At 37.1% G+C, this 19,616-nt stretch overlaps 1 protein-coding gene across 1 annotated transcript in view; it reads right to left on the bottom strand.

Moving 5' to 3' along the window:
- The window catches only part of LOC128698896 (zinc finger protein-like 1 homolog), a 134,714-nt gene that overhangs the window by 12,428 nt on the left and 102,670 nt on the right, over positions 1-19,616 (bottom strand). The window contains exon 5 of the mRNA XM_070087083.1: positions 18,203-18,446. Coding sequence (XP_069943184.1) covers positions 18,203-18,446 — 244 coding nt within the window. The remainder of the gene's footprint in view (positions 1-18,202; positions 18,447-19,616) is intronic.

Genomic DNA, 19,616 nt, shown 5'->3' on the forward strand with positions numbered 1-19,616 from the left:
TTCTCCAGGTGCATACACGCTTATTATGACCCACTTCTCGCATCCAACCTTTACTTTAATCCACATAATTCTTGAATTTACACATTCATATTCTCTTTTCTCCTTCCATAACTGATCATTTAACATTACTGCTACCCCTTCCTTTGCTCTAACTCTCTCAGATACTCCAGATTTAATCCCATTTATTTCCCCCCACTGAAACTCTCCTACCCCCTTCAGCTTTGTTTCGCTTAGGGCCAGGACATCCAACTTCTTTTCATTCATAACATCAGCAATCATCTGTTTCTTGTCATCCGCACTACATCCACGCACATTTAAGCAACCCAGTTTTATAAAGTTTTTCTTCTTCTCTTTTTTAGTAATTGTATACAGGAGAAGGGGTTACTAGCCCATTGCTCCCGGCATTTTAGTCGCCTCATACGACACGCATGGCTTACGGAGGAAAGATTCTTTTCCACTTCCCCATGGACAATAGAAGAAATAAAAAAGAACAAGAGCTATTTAGAAAAAGGAGAAAAACCTAGATGTATGTATATATATATATGCATGTGCGTGTCTGTGAGGTGTGACCAAAGTGTAAGTAGGAGTAGCAAGATATCCCTGTTATCTTAGCGTGTTTATGAGACAGAAAAAGAAACCAGCAATCCTACCATCATGCAAAACAGTTACAGGTTTTTGTTTCACAGTCATCTGGCAGGACGGTAGTACTTCCCTGGGTGGTTGCTGTCTACCAACCTACTCTCCTCTCCTATTTTTAACTGACAAATCCATTTGTTATCTAGGCTTTCTTAACTTGTTAATCTCCCTCCAAAACTTTTTCTTATTTTCAACAAAATTTGTTGATAACATCTCACCCACTCTCTCATTTGCTCTCTTTTTACATTGCTTCACCACTCTCTTAACCTCTCTCTTTTTCTCCATATACTCTTCCCTCCTTGCATCACTTCTACTTTGTAAAAACTTCTCATATGCTAACTTTTTCTCCCTTACTACTCTCTTTACATCATCATTCCACCAATCGCTCCTCTTCCCTCCCGCACCCACTTTCCTGTAACCACAAACTTCTGCTGAACACTCTAACACTACATTTTTAAACCTACCTCATACCTCTTCGACCCCATTGCCTATGCTCTCATTAGCCCATCTATCCTCCAATAGCTGTTTATATCTTACCCTAACTGCCTCCTCTTTTAGTTTATAAACCTTCACCTCTCTCTTCCCTGATGCTTCTATTCTCCTTGTATCCCATCTACCTTTTACTCTCAGTGTAGCTACAACTAGAAAGTGATCTGATATATCTGTGGCCCCTCTATAAACATGTACATCCTGAAGTCTACTCAACTGTCTTTTATCTACCAATACATAATCCAACAAACTACTGTCATTTCGCCCTACATCATATCTTGTATACTTATTTATCCTCTTTTTCTTAAAATATGTATTACCTATAACTAAACCCCTTTCTATACAAAGTTCAATCAAAGGGCTCCCATTATCATTTACACCTGGCACCCCAAACTTACCTACCACACCCTGTCTAAAAGTTTCTCCTACTTTAGCATTCAGGTCCCCTACCACAATTACTCTCTCACTTGGTTCAAAGGCTCCTATACATTCACTTAACATCTCCCAAAATCTCTCTCTCTCCTCTGCATTCCTCTCTTCTCCAGGTGCATACACGCTTGTTATGACCCACTTCTCGCATCCAACCTTTACTTTAATCCACATAATTCTTGAATTTACACATTCATATAATGTATAAACATTTAAAAATATACCAGAAATGTTATAAATGGTTCAAAGGTGGCAGTAAAACAATATCAAAGATGGATGACACAAACCCACTACCATTATAGTATGCTCCTCACTTAGCAACGAACTCGTTTACCGATGTGGTCTTAGGAACAGAACTCGGTCATTGAGGAGAGGCTGTATTGTGCTTGTAGATATAAGGCATAAGCATTACTATGGCAAGAAATACTCATTTTGGCCACAGCTGTATCTTTCCACTTGTGCAGATGTGACAATTCTGCAATATGTGTAATACCTGTTCGGCTAGTTTATGATCACTAGTCTGTACATACGTGTCCCATACGATTCTCAGATGTGTGTTTATTATTACAGCCTCTCCTCACTTAATGATGGGGTTCCATTCCTAAGAGTAGGTCAGTAAGTGACTTGGTTGTTAAGCGAGGAGCATGCTATACTGGTAGTGGGTTTGTGTCAACCATCTTTAGATATGTTTTTAATGTCACCTTTGCACCACGTATAACATTTCTAGTATATTTTTAAATGTTTATACAGTAGTGTACTGTATACTGTAATAAACAGAACAGAGGAAACCAGCTCTGATATACATTACTTAGGTTTGCATACCAGTTGGACAGCTGGTTGTAAGTCCGAGCAGTTGATAAATGAGTAAGTTGCTAAGTGAGGAGAGGCTGCAACTCAGGAGATTCCTGAATACCAATCAATACATGCAGTGTTTACATATGCTATGTATAATAATTTATTTAACTGCATTTGTGTGTTTGTTTACCTGAATAAATTAACTGACCAACTTGATTGACTTGACTTACTGGTTGGACTGACTGACCTACTAACTGACTGTACTGACTGACTAGTGACTTGACTTACTGATTGGACTGACTAACTGACTTGACTAACTATAGTTGGCATCCTCTCAAAGATATATTACTATGTACCACAAGCAGTGCTACTTACACTATACCATTCACTAATCTACCCCTACATCACCTATCCTATTTGTGCCTGGGGTTTCACAATGACAAATCGCCTAAAGCCAATAATAATGAAAATGAAAATGTTTATTTCCTTGTAAAGCTTACAATGTGTGGTTTACATGTTAAAAAATATTAATTACAAAGAAGGCCAATAGCATGCCTAGGCATTTTGGGCAGACTAATACTAATTCTTACTCTATATTGATAAAGGTTATGGAGCAGTACATTTTAACATACATTATTAGATACATAATTACATATACAGTAGGTAGTAGGTTGGTAGACAGCAACCACCCAGGGAAGTACTACTGTCCTGCCAGATGACTGCGAAACAGAAACCTGTAACTGCTTTGCATGATGGTAGGATTGCTGGTTTCTTTTTCTGTCTCATAAACATGCTAGATAACAGGGATATCTTGCTACTCCTACTTACACTTTGGTCACACTTCACAGACACGCACATGCATATATATACACATACATCTAGGTTTTTCTCCTTTTTCTAAATAGCTCTTGTTCTTCTTTATTTCTTCTATTGTCCATGGGGAAGTGGAAAAGAATCTTTCCTAAGTAAGCCATGCATGTAGTATGAGGCGACTAAAATGCCGGGAGCAATGGGCTAGTAACCCCTTCTCCTGTAGACATTTACTAAAAAAGAAAAGAAGAAAAACTTTATAAAACTGGGATGCTTGAATGTGCGTGGATGTAGTGCGGATGACAAGAAACAGATGATTGCTGATGTTATGAATGGAAAGAAGTTGGATGTCCTGGCCCTAAACGAAACAAAGCTGAAGGGGGTAGGGGAGTTTCGGTGGGGGGAAATAAATGGGATTAAATCTGGAGTATCTGAGAGAGTTAGAGCAAAGGAAGGGGTAGCAGTAATGTTGAAGGATCAGTTATGGAAGGAGAAAAGAGAATATGAATGTGTAAATTCAAGAATTATGTGGATTAAAGTAAAGGTTGGATGCGAAAAGTGGGTCATAATAAGCGTGTATGCACCTGGAGAAGAGAGGAATGTAGAGAAAGAGAGAGAGAGAGAGAGAGAGAGAGAGATTTTGGGAGATGTTAAGTGAATGTATAGGAGCCTTTGAACCAAGTGAGAGAGTACGTAATTGTGGTAGGGGATCTGAATCCTAAAGTAGGAGAAACTTTTAGAGAGGGTGTGGTAGGTAAGTTTGGGGTGCCAGGTGTAAATGAAAATGGGAGCCCTTTGATTGAACTTTGTATAGAAAGGGGTTTAGTTATAGGTAATACATATTTTAAGAAAAAGAGGATAAATAAGTATACAAGATATGATGTAGGGCGAAATGACAGTAGTTTATTGGATTATGTATTGGTAGATAAAAGACTGTTGAGTAGACTTCAGGATGTACATGTTTATAGAGGGGCCACAGATACATCAGATCACTTTCTAGTTGAAGCTACATTGAGAGTAAAAGGTAGATGGGATACAAGGAGAATAGAAGCATCCGGGAAGAGAGAGGTGAAGGTTTATAAACTAAAAGAGGAGGCAGTTAGGGTAAGATATAAACAGCTATTGGAGGATAGATGGGCTAATGAGAGCATAGGCAATGGGATCGAAGAGGTATGGGGTAGGTTTAAAAATGTAGTGTTGGAGTGTTCAGCAGAAGTTTGTGGTTAAAGGAAGGTGGGTGCGGGAGGGAAGAGGAGCGATTGGTGGAATGATGATGTAAAGAGAGTAGTAAGGGAGAAAAAGTTAGCATATGAGAAGTTTTTACAAAGTAGAAGTGATGCAAGGAGGGAAGAGTATACGGAGAAAAAGAGAGAGGTTAAGTGAGTGGTGAAGCAATGTAAAAAGAGAGCAAATGAGAGAGTGGGTGAGATGTTATCAACAAATTTTGTTGAAAATAAGAAAAAGTTTTGGAGTGAGCTTAACAAGTTAAGGAAGCCTAGAGAAAAAATGGATTTGTCAGTTAAAAATAGGAGAGGAGAGTTATTAAATGGAGAGTTAGAGATATTGGGAAGATGGAGGGAATATTTCGAGGAATTGTTAAACGTTGATGAAGATAGGGAAGCTGTGATTTCGTGTATAGGGCAAGGAGGAATAACGTCTTGTAGGAGTGAGGAAGAGCCAGTTGTGGGTGTGGGGGAAGTTTGTGAGGCAGTAGGTAAAATGAAAGGGAGTAAGGCAGCAGGGATTGATGGGATAAAGACAGAAATGTTAAAAGCAGGTGGGGATGTAGTTTTGGAGTGGTTGGTGCAATTATTTAATAAATGTATGGAAGAAGGTAAGGTACCTAGGGATTGGCAGAGAGCATGCATAGTTCCTTTGTATAAAGGCAAAGGGGACAAAAGAAAATGCAAAAATTATAGGGGAATAAGTCTGTTGAGTATACCTGGTAAAGTGTATGGTAGAGTTATTATTGAAAGAATTAAGAGTAAGACGGAGAATAGGATAGCAGATGAACAAGGAGGCTTTAGGAAAGGTAGGGGGTGTGTGGACCAGGTGTTTACAGTGAAACATATAAGTGAACAGTATTTAGATAAGGCTAAAGAGGTCTTTGTGGCATTTATGGATTTGGAAAAGGCGTATGACAGGGTGGATAGGGGGGCAATGTGGCAGATGTTGCAGGTGTATGGTGTAGGAGGTAGGTTACTGAAAGCAGTGAAGAGTTTTTACGAGGATAGTGAGGCTCAAGTTAGAGTATGTAGGAAAGAGGGAAATTATTTCCCAGTAAAAGTAGGCCTTAGACAAGGATGTGTAATGTCACCATGGTTGTTTAATATATTTATAGATGGGGTTGTAAGAGAAGTAAATGCGAGGGTATTGGCAAGAGGCGTGGAGTTAAAAGATAAAGAATCACACAAAGTGGGAGTTGTCACAGTTGCTCTTTGCTGATGACACTGTGCTCTTGGGAGATTCTGAAGAGAAGTTGCAGAGATTGGTGGATGAATTTGGTAGGATATGTAAAAGAAGAAAATTAAAAGTGAATATAGGAAAGAGTAAGGTTATGAGGATAACAAAAAGATTAGGTGATGAAAGATTGGATATCAGATTGGAGGGAGAGAGTATGGAGGAGGTGAATGTATTCAGATATTTGGGAGTGGACGTGTCAGCGGATGGGTCTATGAAAGATGAGGTGAATCACAGAATTGATGAGGGGAAAAGGGTGAGTGGTGCACTTAGGAGTCTGTGGAGACAAAGAACTTTGTCCTTGGAGGCAAAGAGGGGAATGTATGAGAGTATAGTTTTACCAACGCTCTTATATGGGTGTGAAGCATGGGTGATGAATGTTGCAGCGAGGAGAAGGCTGGAGGCAGTGGAGATGTCATGTCTGAGGGCAATGTGTTGTGTGAATATAATGCAGAGAATTCATAGTTTGGAAGTTAGGAGGAGGTGCAGGATTACCAAAACTGTTGTCCAGAGGGCTGAGGAAGGGTTGTTGAGGTGGTTCGGACATGTAGAGAGAACGGAGCGAGACAGAATGACTTCACGAGTGTATCAGTCTGTAGTGGAAGGAAGGCGGGGTAGGGGTCGGCCTAGGAAAGGTTGGAGGGAGGGGGTAAAGGAGGTTTTGTGTGCGAGGGGCTTGGACTTCCAGCAGGCATGCGTGAGCGTGTTTGATAGGAGTGAATGGAGACAAATGGTTTTTAATACTTGACGTGCTGTTGGAGTGTGAGCAAAGTAACATTTATGAAGGGGTTCAGGGAAACCGGCAGGCCGGACTTGAGTCCTGGAGACGGGAAGTACAGTGCCTGCACTCTGAAGGAGGGGTGTTAATGTTGCAGTTTAAAAACTGTAGTGTAAAGCACCCTTCTGGCAAGACAGTGATGGAGTGAATGATGGTGAAAGTTTTTCTTTTTTGGGCCACCCTGCCTTGGTGGGAATCGGCCAGTGTGATAATAAAAAAATAATAAAATAATATACATAATTAGATTGATAATAGAGAGGTAGTACAAAACATATAATAATATTACAAATGGTAAATTTAATAATGGGATTGGATTTGTCTTGGCAAGATACAGTGTTTCTATTAAAGCTCATATATTGGTAGATTATCTTAGGCAAACTTAGGACTAACTTAAGGTTTAATAGGCTATATTAGGAATTTTATGTTTACTGTCATTTGGGTAAGTGTAAGTATAAATCAGGGGGAATTACAGATAACGAGAGTAAGACTATATTGTTTTGTATGTGTTCGTGTTACAAAAAAAAAAAAAAAAGAGAATTAGGTGGCTTTCATTTGGTTAGTTGATGATGGAGTGTGTTAGGGAGATAAGATGTTTTTTAATGGTATGTAGTTTTGAAAATGGTGGTCGAGTCTGCAGTTCTAAAGTTTTCAGGCAGAGAGCTCCAGATTTTAGGCCCTTTTATGTACATCGAATTTTTGTAGAGGTTTAGCCAGACATGAGGAATGTCATAGAGATTTTTGTGTCTTGTACTGTGTCTATGGGTCCTGTTGCAACTATCAGTGTTTTAGTTCAGGTTTAATATTACAATTTATGGTTCTGTAAATGTATGTTGCACAGTAGTAGGTGTGAATGTTCTGTACAGTAAGTTTAGGGCTTTGAAGACTGGGGGGGGTGTTGTCTACCATTGGAGTGTGTGATAATTCTTACTGCGGCTTTCTGTAGGGTTATTATTGGCTTTAGGCAAGTTGCTGCTGTTGATCCCCAGGCACAAATAGCATAGGTGAGGTAGGGATAGATGAATGAATAGTATAGTGTGAGTAGGGCTGATCATGGAACGTAGTAATGTATCTTGGAGAGGATCCCAACTGTTTTGGATACTTTTTTTGTTATTTGTCCGATGTGGGTGTTGAATTTTAGGTTGCTGTCAACCCAACAAAAACCTGCAGTTTGAATGATCACACAATCCACTGCTAGACAACTTTCCCCCAACTTTTCAAAGACCTAATAATAATAATAATAATAATAATAATAATAATAATAATAATAATAATAATAATAATTTTATTTTTACATGATACATGTTTATACAAAGGAATATATAGTTGGGTGTACATGCCAAAAGCCCCTTTATATGCAGAGCATTTTGGGCAAACTTAAAATTAACTTAAGATTGATAAGACAATATCAGTGTATATGGTCATTAGATGATTTACAATGAATACATGAGAACTGAGTATTCTATTAGGACAGTTATATGGATTTAACCCTTTCAGGGTTGGTGCCATACTAGTACGCATAAATTCTAGCGCCTTCAAATCTAGCGAGAGAAAGCTGGTAGGCCTACATATGAAAGAATGGGTCTATGTGGTCAGTGCGCACAGTATAAAAAAAATCCTGCAGCACACAGTGCATAATAATAATAAAAAAAACTCCGACCGTGTTTTTGCTTTAAAAAAAAGTGACTTTGCAGTGTATTTTCCTATGCTATTTATAGTTGTATTCTAGTTTTCCTGGTCTCATTTTATAGAATGGAAGACATATTATGGAAATTGAGATGATTTTGATTGGTTTCACAATGAAAAGCACCTTGAAAGTAGCAGAATGTTAAATTTTTGCCAAAGTTCAAAAGTAAACAAATCATGCCATGCGTCCAATACACATCAATTGGTGAGTCTAATATTCTTTCACAAGTGTGCTGATATTATTTATACCATTTCTACACTAATGCAGTAGTCTGCATAATAGTAAATCTATTTTTTTGTGAGAATAAAATTTCAAAGTGGAAAGCAAAAGAAATGTAAGAGAGGCCTGGGGACGTGACTAATGAACAGAAAAAATGTTATTTTAGTGCCAGGAATGTCTGTCTGGTTTATTCTGGACCCTATTTGGAAATTGGCATCTACTGAAATTTGTGTGAAATTGGCAAAATTGCCAATTTCTGACCACTTTATTGGATAGTTGAAATCAGTAAATGGATGGTTTCTTGTACTCATTCGATAGAAAAAATGGAGTTCTAGCAAAATAGTTATGATTTTTGTCGACTGGTACATTGAAATTGGCCAAAAATAAGGCTCAAAGTGGGCAAAATCGCAAATGCGTAAACATCGTCGAGACCGCTAACTTCGCAAGAGCATAATTCCGTAAATTTTAAATCAAATTTCATACTTTTGGTGTCATTATGATCAGGAAAAGATTCTCTGTCATTTCATAAGAAATTTTTTTTTTTTTTTGAAAAATTTCCGACCCTGAGAACAAGTTTAGGAGAGGGCCTGCCAACCCTGAATGGGTTAATAAGTCTTGTAGTACAGTAGATGTACAATTTTCATTACAGTTTTAACCTTAAGCGGCCACAATGGAGTGATTGACATTTGAGATGAATACAGATATTGAGAGTAAGTATATATCGATTATATTGATGAGTAAGTTTTACCTATGTTCATGACATTGAGCAAATGCATGTATATTTTTTTACATTTGTATTTATGATAGCCTGGGATAGGTTAAGGAGATGAGGTATTTTTTAACTGTAGTTTTAAAAATGCTAGTTGAATCAGTGGTTCTGGAGATTTCTGGCACGTAGTTCCAGATTTTGGGCCTTTTTACGTACATTGAGTTTTTGAAAAGATATAGCCTGACATGGGGAATGTCATAGCAATTTTTGTGCCTAGTGTTATGTCTATGGGTCCCGTTGTGACTGTTGAGAAAGCGCTTCAGGTTGGGATTAATATTAGAATTGATTGTTCTGTACATGTAGGTTGCATAGTAGTACTAGTGAATGTTTTGTGTAGTGAGTAGATATAGATCTTTGAAGAGTGGGCAGAAAGGGGTGTGTTGTCTAGCAGTGAATTGTATAACCATCTGCAGTGCAGCTTTGTTGGGTTATTATTGGCTTTAGGTGATTTGTCGTTGTGGAACCCTAGGCACAAATAGCATAGGTGAGGTAGGGGTAGATCAGTGAATAGAATAGTGTAAGTAGTGCTGTTTGTGGTATATAGTAACGTATCTTTGAGAGGACGCCAACTGATTTAGATACTTTTTTTTGTTGTGTGTTGGATATAGGTGTTGAATTTCAGGTTATCAAGGTGCAAACCCAGGAATTTTCCCTCATTATGTTTAGCAATAAGGATGTTGTTAAGCATAATGTTTAGCTGAACCTCACTTGCTCTAATCCCAAACAAAATGTAAAAGGTTTTGTCTACATTAAGTGTAAGTTTATTTGATGGTCAACCAGGCTGCTATTTTTGTGAGCTCTTTGTTAACAATAGTGTTGAGTGAGGCTAGACTTGGGTGGGAGATGACAAAAGTCATGTCATCAGCAAAGAGAATAGGCGTAAGTTGCTGTGATATGCTAGGAAGATCACTGATGTATAAAACCTATTCACTGTACAAAACATTCACTTGTACTACTGTGCAACCTACATTTACAGAACAATGAATTCTAATATAAATCTCGGCCGACCTGAAGCGCTTTCTTGACAATTGAAACAGGACGCGTAGACACAATACTAGGCCAAAAAATCTCTGTGACATTCCCTGTGTAAGGCTAAATCTTTTCAAAAACTCAATGAACATAAAAGGGCCCCAAATCTGGGGCCCTTTTATGTACATTGAAATCTCCAGCACCACAGACTCAGCCAACATTTTTAAAACTACAGTTAGAAAACACTTTATCTCCTTAACCTATCCTAGCCCATCATAAATATATATGTAAAAACTATAAGTGCATTTGCTCAATATCATGAACATAGATAAAAACATTATAATCAATATATACTTAATCTCAATACCTGTAATCGTCTCAAATGTTAATCATTCTATTGTGTCTGCCTTAGGTTAATAAACAAAACTGTTATTCTCTACCAAACTTATTAAAGCCATAATAGCATGAGCTAATAGAATATTCAATTCTCTTGTATCCATTGTAACTCACCTAATGACCATATGTACAATTACTGCACTGTTATTGCCTTATTAGTCTTAAGTTTGCCCAAAATGCTCTGCATATAAACGGGCTTTTTGCATGTACACCCAATTGTTATACTCCTTTGTACAAATATGTATCATACTAAAATATTATTATTTTCATAGTTTGTGAATACCGACCGACCGAGTGAAAGATTGAGATTGGGAAACGATGATGCGGGATGAGATGCTTGATGCCGAGACATGCTGCTGCTTCCACAACCAAAGTTCTCGTACAGCTTGTAATACTGATTGGTCAGAGAGCTGGTCATAAGTCTGAGCGGTTGTTAAACAGATAGGTCATTAAGTTTGGAGTACCTGTATACAAACTGCGTCACTTGTCTATTTTCGATTTTTGCCAATATTCCAGAGTACACAAATTGTCACTCATCCAATATGCATCCAACTGGTCGGTCTAATATGTATTCACAAATGCAGCGACATTATTCATACAATTATTATAATAATGAGGTAGTCTGCACAGCAGTAAATCTTCTATTTTTTGTGTAAATAAAAATTCAAAATGGAAAGCAAGCGTAATATAAGAGAGGCCTGGGGATGTCAACATTGTTTATCATGGACCCTATTTTTAAATTGGCAGTTTTTTAATTGTGTGAAATTGGCCAAATTACTGATTTCTGATCACTGTATTGGGTAGCTGAAATAGGTAAATGGGCAGTTTCTTGTACTCAGTCATTAGAATAGAAAGAATACTAGCGAAATAGCTATGAGTTTAGTCAACTGGCTGAAAATAGGGCTCAAAGTGGGCGAAATTGCTGATGCGTAAATATTGCTGAGATCACTTAGTTTGCGAGAGCGTATTTCCATAAGTTTTCCATCAAATTTTGTACTTTTGATTTCAATACCTTTGGAAAAACATTCTCTATCATTTTGTAAGTTTATTTTTTATTTTTGGTCTTGATGAAGGAATTACTAGTGATATGAGCAAATTCGCCGATGAAACACAAAGATAGGTAGGATAATTGATTCAAACGTAGATGTTAGGGAACTTCAGAAAGATTTAGACAAACTCTATTCTTGGTCAAAAAAGTGGCAGATGCAGTTCAATAACCCTAAGAGCAAATTTTAGATTGGGTTCTAACTCTGAAAGGATTAATAGATTTACGAGGAGGGAGTAGCTGGTAGTGGCAATTGTGGGCAATAGAAATGAGACCGTTTTGCAATGACTGACAATTCTGTAAATAATGGATTTTGTCTGTTGTTTCCAAATCAAATGACTTGGTGGATTTTGTCCTGTATTACTGAAGTGAGCGAGAAGTGAGCTTCTACACAACAAGACGGGCAGCAAGCAGCAACTTCACTCTGACTGCCTTTCTCCAGAACATTGCTTCATCTGAGATCATTTATATCCAGGATGACTCGAGTCTGAAACATGTTCATATAGCATAATGATATCAACGAAGTAAAGTCAGGTGATCATATGAAATTGCTGGCCCACAGATGGCTCCAACTCAACCCTGTTCCCTACATGTATGGCTCATAACAATAAAAAGAAAGTTTTTAAATGAGCTGATGTAGGTAACAGCTCTTAGCCTGTATAGAAAGTTAGAAATACTTAACCTAATCTTGTAAAACCCTGTGTAAAACACAAACAAAGGTCTATTAATTCAAGGTTTACAGCATACCTTTTGTTATGGAGCAGAACTTGAAGTTTCAAGAGAAAGGTGGAGACTGCTTCTCAAACCTAAATATACTGCAACTGCACGGGCACATATACAGTAGAGGCCCTGCTTTACAGCGTTTCGCCTTATGGAGTTCTGCTAATACGGCAACTTCAAATTATGACCAAAACTTGCTATACGGCAAGCGGTCTTTCTAACAGGGCGCACCCCACCCAGTTTCTTTACATTTTCCGTGAGCACATCTCTCTATTATGTCTGGAAATTTTCCAAAATTTCAAGTGTTTTAAAGTTATTGCATACTTTATATGTACTCTCATAATTATACTTATGTGTACCTGTACCTAAATATACTTACACACTGTGCTGGCATGCAGGTACACATTAAAATCACTAAAAGTCTTTCTACTCTTGATGCCATATAATAATCTCTTGGGTGCATTAGATGTCGTATATTATGTTAATATAGACATTTCCATTAATCCATCTATGATTTTTTTTCAAAATTATGTAATAAACATACTACGTAACATATAAATATGACCCATACACCCACAGTATAAAAATTGACAAATATGAGATGTTTATCAAGCAATTTGTAGGAGTGTTGGAAGAATTACATTTTCTCTAGTCAAACACCAGATACTTCACTCTATCTATATCTAGTCACAACCCTTGTGGGTTTAGTGCTTTTTTATTATGATTATAATAATAATAATAATAATATCACTCACTCTAAAAATGGTGTGTTGCATGAGACTGGGAGTGTTGCTATTTATTTATTTTGTACTAACTTGTCAGAGCATCATTCCTTGTAAATATGATGTTACATGAGAATGGCAGTGTTGCTCTTTATTTCTTCTACTGTACCACTGTGGAAACAACTTGTACACAATGTAAGGTGTTTGTATGAACGTGTATGAACCATAACCAGACGCTTCATCTGTTTGTTTACATAGTACTCTGTGTGGGTGGGATGGTCAGGCGGGCCATCCCACCTCCCACACCTGACTTTCTACAAATAAATACTTTTCACCTCTCACCCTACATTAAGGCTACAAATATTTTAAGGTAAGTAATGAGTGTACTGTATATGCATTTTATCATTCTAGGGCGCTTTAAGCGTCGTAGTATATTATGTGTGGGTGGGGTGGCCAGGAGGGCTACCATACCTACCCACACCTGACTTCTTACAATAAATACTACTCATCTTTTGCCCTACATTAAGACTACAAATATTTTTAGGTAAATAATGAGTGTACAGTGTATGTGTATTTTTTATTGTTTTTTAATGCCTAGTTCTATTGCTAACTTAATATATGTTAGTGTAAACTTGTTATCTGGCATTTATATGCATTTGTAAGTGGAAAAAAATGGCGTTCTGCTTTCCAGTGATGTCTGCCTTACAGTGGTAGCCTGGAACATAACCTGCCGCATAAGTGGGGCCTTACTGTATTCAGCCACGCAGCTGCCAACCACACATTATTTTATGGATCATTTTCAGACACTACTTCAGGCACCACAGTTGTGGGTCCTCACTGGCACTTGTTTTGAACAGTAAATATAATACAAGATGTACAATACATGTATACTGCCAGAATTAACAGAGTAATGACTATCCTCCCAAAATTTAAAAATACATACTTTTCCATAAATCTGCTGCTTGCTTCCCCTCAAGTCTTCCATACATAAGCAGGCTTATGTGGATTTAAAATTTATTGCTGTTTTTTATTCCTTTATATTAAGTGCAAGTTCAATGTGAAAGTGGTGTTGCATTTGCAGCTTAAATAAAGACAATAATTGTAAGTACATGTATAGTACTATACAGTGGACCCCCGGTTAACGATATTTTTTCACTCCAGAAGTATGTTCAGGTGCCAGTACTGACCGAATTTGTTCCCATAAGTAATATTGTGAAGTAGATTAGTCCATTTCAGACCCCCAAACATACACGTACAAACGCACTTACATAAATACACTTACATAATTGGTCGCATTCGGAGGTAATCGTTATGCGGGGGTCCACTGTACTGTACTTTTACTACAATCATTCCTAAACCTTGCTACCAGTGAAATTAAAGTTAGGATCATCATAATATTTTTTTTTAACACGTTGGCCATCTCCCACCATGCCAGGGAGACCCAAAAAGAAAGAAAAACCCAAAAAGAAAGAAAGAACTTTCATTATGATTCAACACTTTCACCATCACTCATACAAAATCACTGTCTTTGCAGAGGCGCCCAAATACGACAGTTCAGATGTCCCTCCAAATTGCCTATGTCCCAAACCAACAGTGCAGGCAGTGTTGTTCCCATTTCCAGGATTCAAGTCCAGCTAATTGATTTCTCTGAATCCCTTCACAAAATATTAGCCTACTCACACTCCAACAACTCGTCAGGTCCCAAAAACAATTCGTCTCCATTCACTCCCATGTAACACGCTCATGCATGCTTGCTGGAAGTCAAAGCCCCCTCACCCACAAAACCACCTTTACTCCCTCCCTCCAACCTTTTCGGCGCCGACCCCTACCTCGCCTACATACCCCTACAAATTTATACACTCTCCAAGTCATTCTACTTGTTCCATTGTCTCTAAATGACCAAACCATCTCAACAGCCCCTCTTCAGCCCTCTGACTAATACTTTTAGTAACTCCACACCTCCTAATTTCCATACCACGAATTCTCTGCATAATATTTACACCACATATTGACCTTAGACAGAACATCTCCACTGATTCCAGCTGCCTCCTTGCAGCAGGACTTACAACCCATGCTTCACACCCATGTAAGTGTTGGTACCATTATACTCTCATATATTCCCTTCTTTGCCTCCATGGATAATGATTTTTGTCTCCACAGATACCTCAATGCACCACTCACCTTTTTTCCTTCATCAATTCTATAGTTAACTTCATCCTTCATAAACTTATCTGCTGACAAGTCAACTCCCAAATACAGTAGGGCCCCTCTTTACGGCGTTTCACTTTACGCGTTCTGCTAATATGGTCATTTCAAATTCTGACCAAAACTCTCTATACGGCTACCCCCCACCTGACTTTCTAATATGGTCACCATGCCCCACCTGGTTTGTTAACATCCTCCGTGAGCTCCGTAAACACTACGTCTCTCCATTATGTCTGAAAACTCCAAAATTTCAAGTGTTTTTAAAAGTTATCTCATATTTTATATATACTCTGATAATTTTACTTATGTATACCTGTACCTAAATAAACTTACACACTGTGCTGGCATGCAGGTACACATTAAAATCAGTAAGAGTGTCTTATGTCTCGAGATGCCATATTAGTAATGATAATAATAATACTCAATAATTATCACTGAATCTCATTAAATGTCATATATTACATTAATATACACGTTTTCATTAATCCATCTATGATATTTTTTCAAAATTATATAATAAACATGATACGTAATATATAAAGATGATAAATACACCCCACAGCAGAATAAATAAACATAAATATGAGATGTGGTAGCCAGACAACTTGTACACTTGACAGCAAGAATAACGTTTTCTCTAGTCCAACATAAGAGAAAATGTGTTACTAGGCTTAACTGTAGAAAATTATTCCTTTTATATGCCTTCACTCAGAGCGTCATTTCTTCTAAAAATGGTGTTACACGAGAATGAGTGTTCCTCTTTATTTATTCTACCGTATTAATGTAGAGACAACTTGTACACAATGTAACTTGTACACAAACCAGATGTGTTCACCTGGTTTGTTTACAAAACTGGCGTTCGCCTGGTTTGTTTAAATAACTCCACGAGTGTCCTCTCTCATGTACTCATATTCTCTCTCTCTCTCATTTATTCCTTTATCTTGTTTACTTACCTCTGACCCTACATTAAGACTACAAATATTTTAAGGTTAGTAATGAATGAACTGCATATGCATTTTATAGCTCTGGGATGCTTAAATGTCATAGAATATTATGTGTGGATGGGTTGGCCTGGCTGGCTACCATACATACCACACTTGATTTTTTACAATAAATACTACTCATCTCACCCTAGCTTAACCATTTGACTGTAGCAACCCCAAATCCTGAGGCATCTCCTGGTGTCGAAAAATTAAAAAAAAAAAAAAAAAAAAAAAAAAAAAAAAAAAAAAAAAAAAAAAAAAAAAAAAATTCTTGTGAAATGATAGAGAATCTTTTCTCGATGGTAATGATGGAAAACTTACGGAATTACTCTTTCATGAAGTTACCGACCTCGGCGATATTTACAAATCAGCGATTTTGCCCACTTTGAGCCCTATTTTCAGCTAATTCCATTGTTCCAGTCGATTAAACTCATAGCTATTTCTTTAGAACTCCATTTGTTCTATCGATTGAGTACAAGAAACTGCCCATTTACTGATTTCAACTACCCAATAACGTGGTCAGAAATTTGCAATTTCGTCAATTTCAAGCAAATTAAAAAATATGCCAATTTCAAAATAGGTTCCAGAATGAACAATGCAAACATTCCTGGCTCTAAAATAACATTTTCTTTGTTCATCACTTACATCTCCAGGCCCCTCTGATATTTCTATTGCTTTCTATTTTGAATTTTTATTCAAACAAAAAATAGAAGATTTACTGTTATGCAGACTACTGCAATATTGTAATAATTGTATAAATAATATTAACCCATTCATGACTGCATATTAGAATGGCTAGTTGGACATTTATTGGACAATGACATCATTTGAACATCAGCAAAAATCAAACATTTCCCCTCCTCTGAGCTCCATTTCAAGGTTCTTTCCATAGTAAAACCAATCAAAATCACCTTTACAGTGGAACCTCAAAAATCGAACTGCTCCCAACTCAACCAATTATGTAAGTGTATTTTTGTAAGTGCTTTTATAAGTGTATTTTTGAGGGTCTGAAATGGACTAATCTAATTTACATTATTCCTGATGGGAATAAATTCGTTCGGTAGCGACACTTGAACAGCCTTCTGGACCGAAGTTCTATATTTGAGGTTCCACTATATTTCTATAATATTTTTTCCATTCTATCAAATGAGACCAAGAAAACGAGAATACAACCATAAATACTATACAAAAATACACCGCAAAGTCAGCGTTTTAATCCAAAAACATGGTTGGAGTTTTTTTTTTCTTATTATGAACTGCGTGCTGCAGGATTTTTTTTTATATGGTGCACACTGACCACACAGACCCATTCTCTCCCATGTGGGCCTACCAGCTTTCTCCTGCTTGATTTGAAGCCGCTAGAATTTTTGAGTATATATACATCAAACACGGTGGCTCGTAAGACATATATATATGACCGAAACAGTCAAAGGGTTAAGACTACAAATATTTTAAGGTAAGTTAATGAGTGTACTACAGTAGAGCCTCAAATATCAAACTTTCTTCAGTCCAGAAGGCTGTTCGAGTGCCTTTACCGAATGAATTTATTCCCATCAGGAATAATGTAAATTAGATTAGTCCATTTCAGACCTTCAAAAATACACTTATAAAAGCACTTACAAAAATACACTTACATAATTGGTCGTGTTGGGAGTAGTTCGATTTTTGAGGTTCCATTGTATATGTGTATTTTACTTTTTTATTGTTTTTTTAATGCCTAGTTCTATTGCTAACTTAGTACGTGTATGTTAGTGTAAACTTATCTAGTATTTCTATGCATTTATAAGTGGAAAAAAAGGGTGTTCCATTTTACAGCGGTTTCCGCTTCATGGCGGTAGCCTAGAACCTAACTTGCCATATAAGTGGGGCCCTACTGTATCTGAAAACATTCACTTCTTCCATACTCCCTCCTTCCAATGTGATATCCAATTTTTCTTTATCCAAATTGTTTGGTACCCTCATTACATTACTCTTATCTATGTTCACTTTCAACTTTCTACCATTACACAGATCATAATATTATTCCTACCTAATGGTTACACCTTGTTTTAGATGCCTGACAGGAAAATATTACAGACACAACAACAACTCACCTCCACCATCTGCTGAACCATTCAATGGCAGATCTTCGCTTATATTTATTTTCATCATCGTCAACATCTACATTATCATTTACAATAAGTCGTGTGTCTGAGGATGATCCCTTGCGAGCTACACTGCTGCCGCTAGGATCATGAGTCTCTCTAAACTGAGAAGGAGTGACCGGAGGATCTTCAATGGCTGTTACTCTCACGTTGGTGCTTCCACTACTACTAATGCTGCTATTGCTATTACTACCTGAAAAAAATTATACAGGACAATTAAAGTTTTTATTTAAAGACTGGAACAACCAATGAGAAAGACACATGATACAAATAATGTTTTAACTTGTGATCAATTAATTAAAAGTGATATCATTAATATTCTGATACTGCAATAAAAATAAAACTTTATTTTTATTATATTTTCTTTAGTCTTTTTATCACCATTTTATTTTTTGGCAATTAACTTTTTGAACAGTCAGATGACCAATAAAGGAAAAAAAAATTATCATGTGGCTCTGATTTAAAACAAAGCCCAATCTGAAATTTTTGTTTTTAACACAATGACCATATTCCACAGAGGTAGGATGACCCAAAAAAGAAACACTTTCACCGTCATTCAGACTATCATTGTCTTGCTATAGGCATGCAGATATAGCAGTTAAATGTCCCTCAAAACAGCAAATATCCCCACACCACCTTTAGAGTGCAGGCACTGTACTTCCCACCTCCAGGACTCAGGTCCAGCTAAGTAATTTTCCTGAATCCATCCACAAAAAATTACCTTAGATAAAGATAAAGGTTTATTTCTTTGTAAAGGTTACAATATGTAATTACAATTTTGGTTTGCTAAGTAGTACAAAGAAAGCCACTATCATGCCGGGGCATTTTGGGCAGACTAATCCTAATACATAGTAACTACTTAAAACTAGACAAGATAGTAGTGGTTAACTGTATTACAGTTTTATTTAATCTTAATACTAATGTGAGGTAGTCAAGGTGGAGGTTTTTAACACTTTGAGGATCGAGAGCCTCGATCCTGAACTCCCACTGGGGGTCGAAAAATATTGGAAAAAAAAAAAATTTCTTACCAAAATCTTAAGATTATTTTTGTTACTTACCAAGATATAGAGGCGCGAAGTTGACAGAAAGTGAACCGCTTATGGCAACATCGCCGACTGCAGGTCACACGCTAATATTATACTTACTATTTTCCTACTTTTTACATTAATTTCTTAATCATTTATTTTTTCAAGTAACTTTTATGGTTAATGAGACCAATATAAGCCATATTGTATACATATACAGTAAGGCCCTGCTTTTCGGTGTTTTGCCTTGTGGCGTTCCGCTAATATGGAGATCTCAAATTATGACCAAAACTTTCTATACGGCAAGCGGTTTTTCAAATATAGCGCACCACCTGGTT

The sequence above is a fragment of the Cherax quadricarinatus genome, chromosome 20 (genome assembly GCF_038502225.1).
Source record: "Cherax quadricarinatus isolate ZL_2023a chromosome 20, ASM3850222v1, whole genome shotgun sequence".
Taxonomy (NCBI): domain Eukaryota; kingdom Metazoa; phylum Arthropoda; class Malacostraca; order Decapoda; family Parastacidae; genus Cherax; species Cherax quadricarinatus.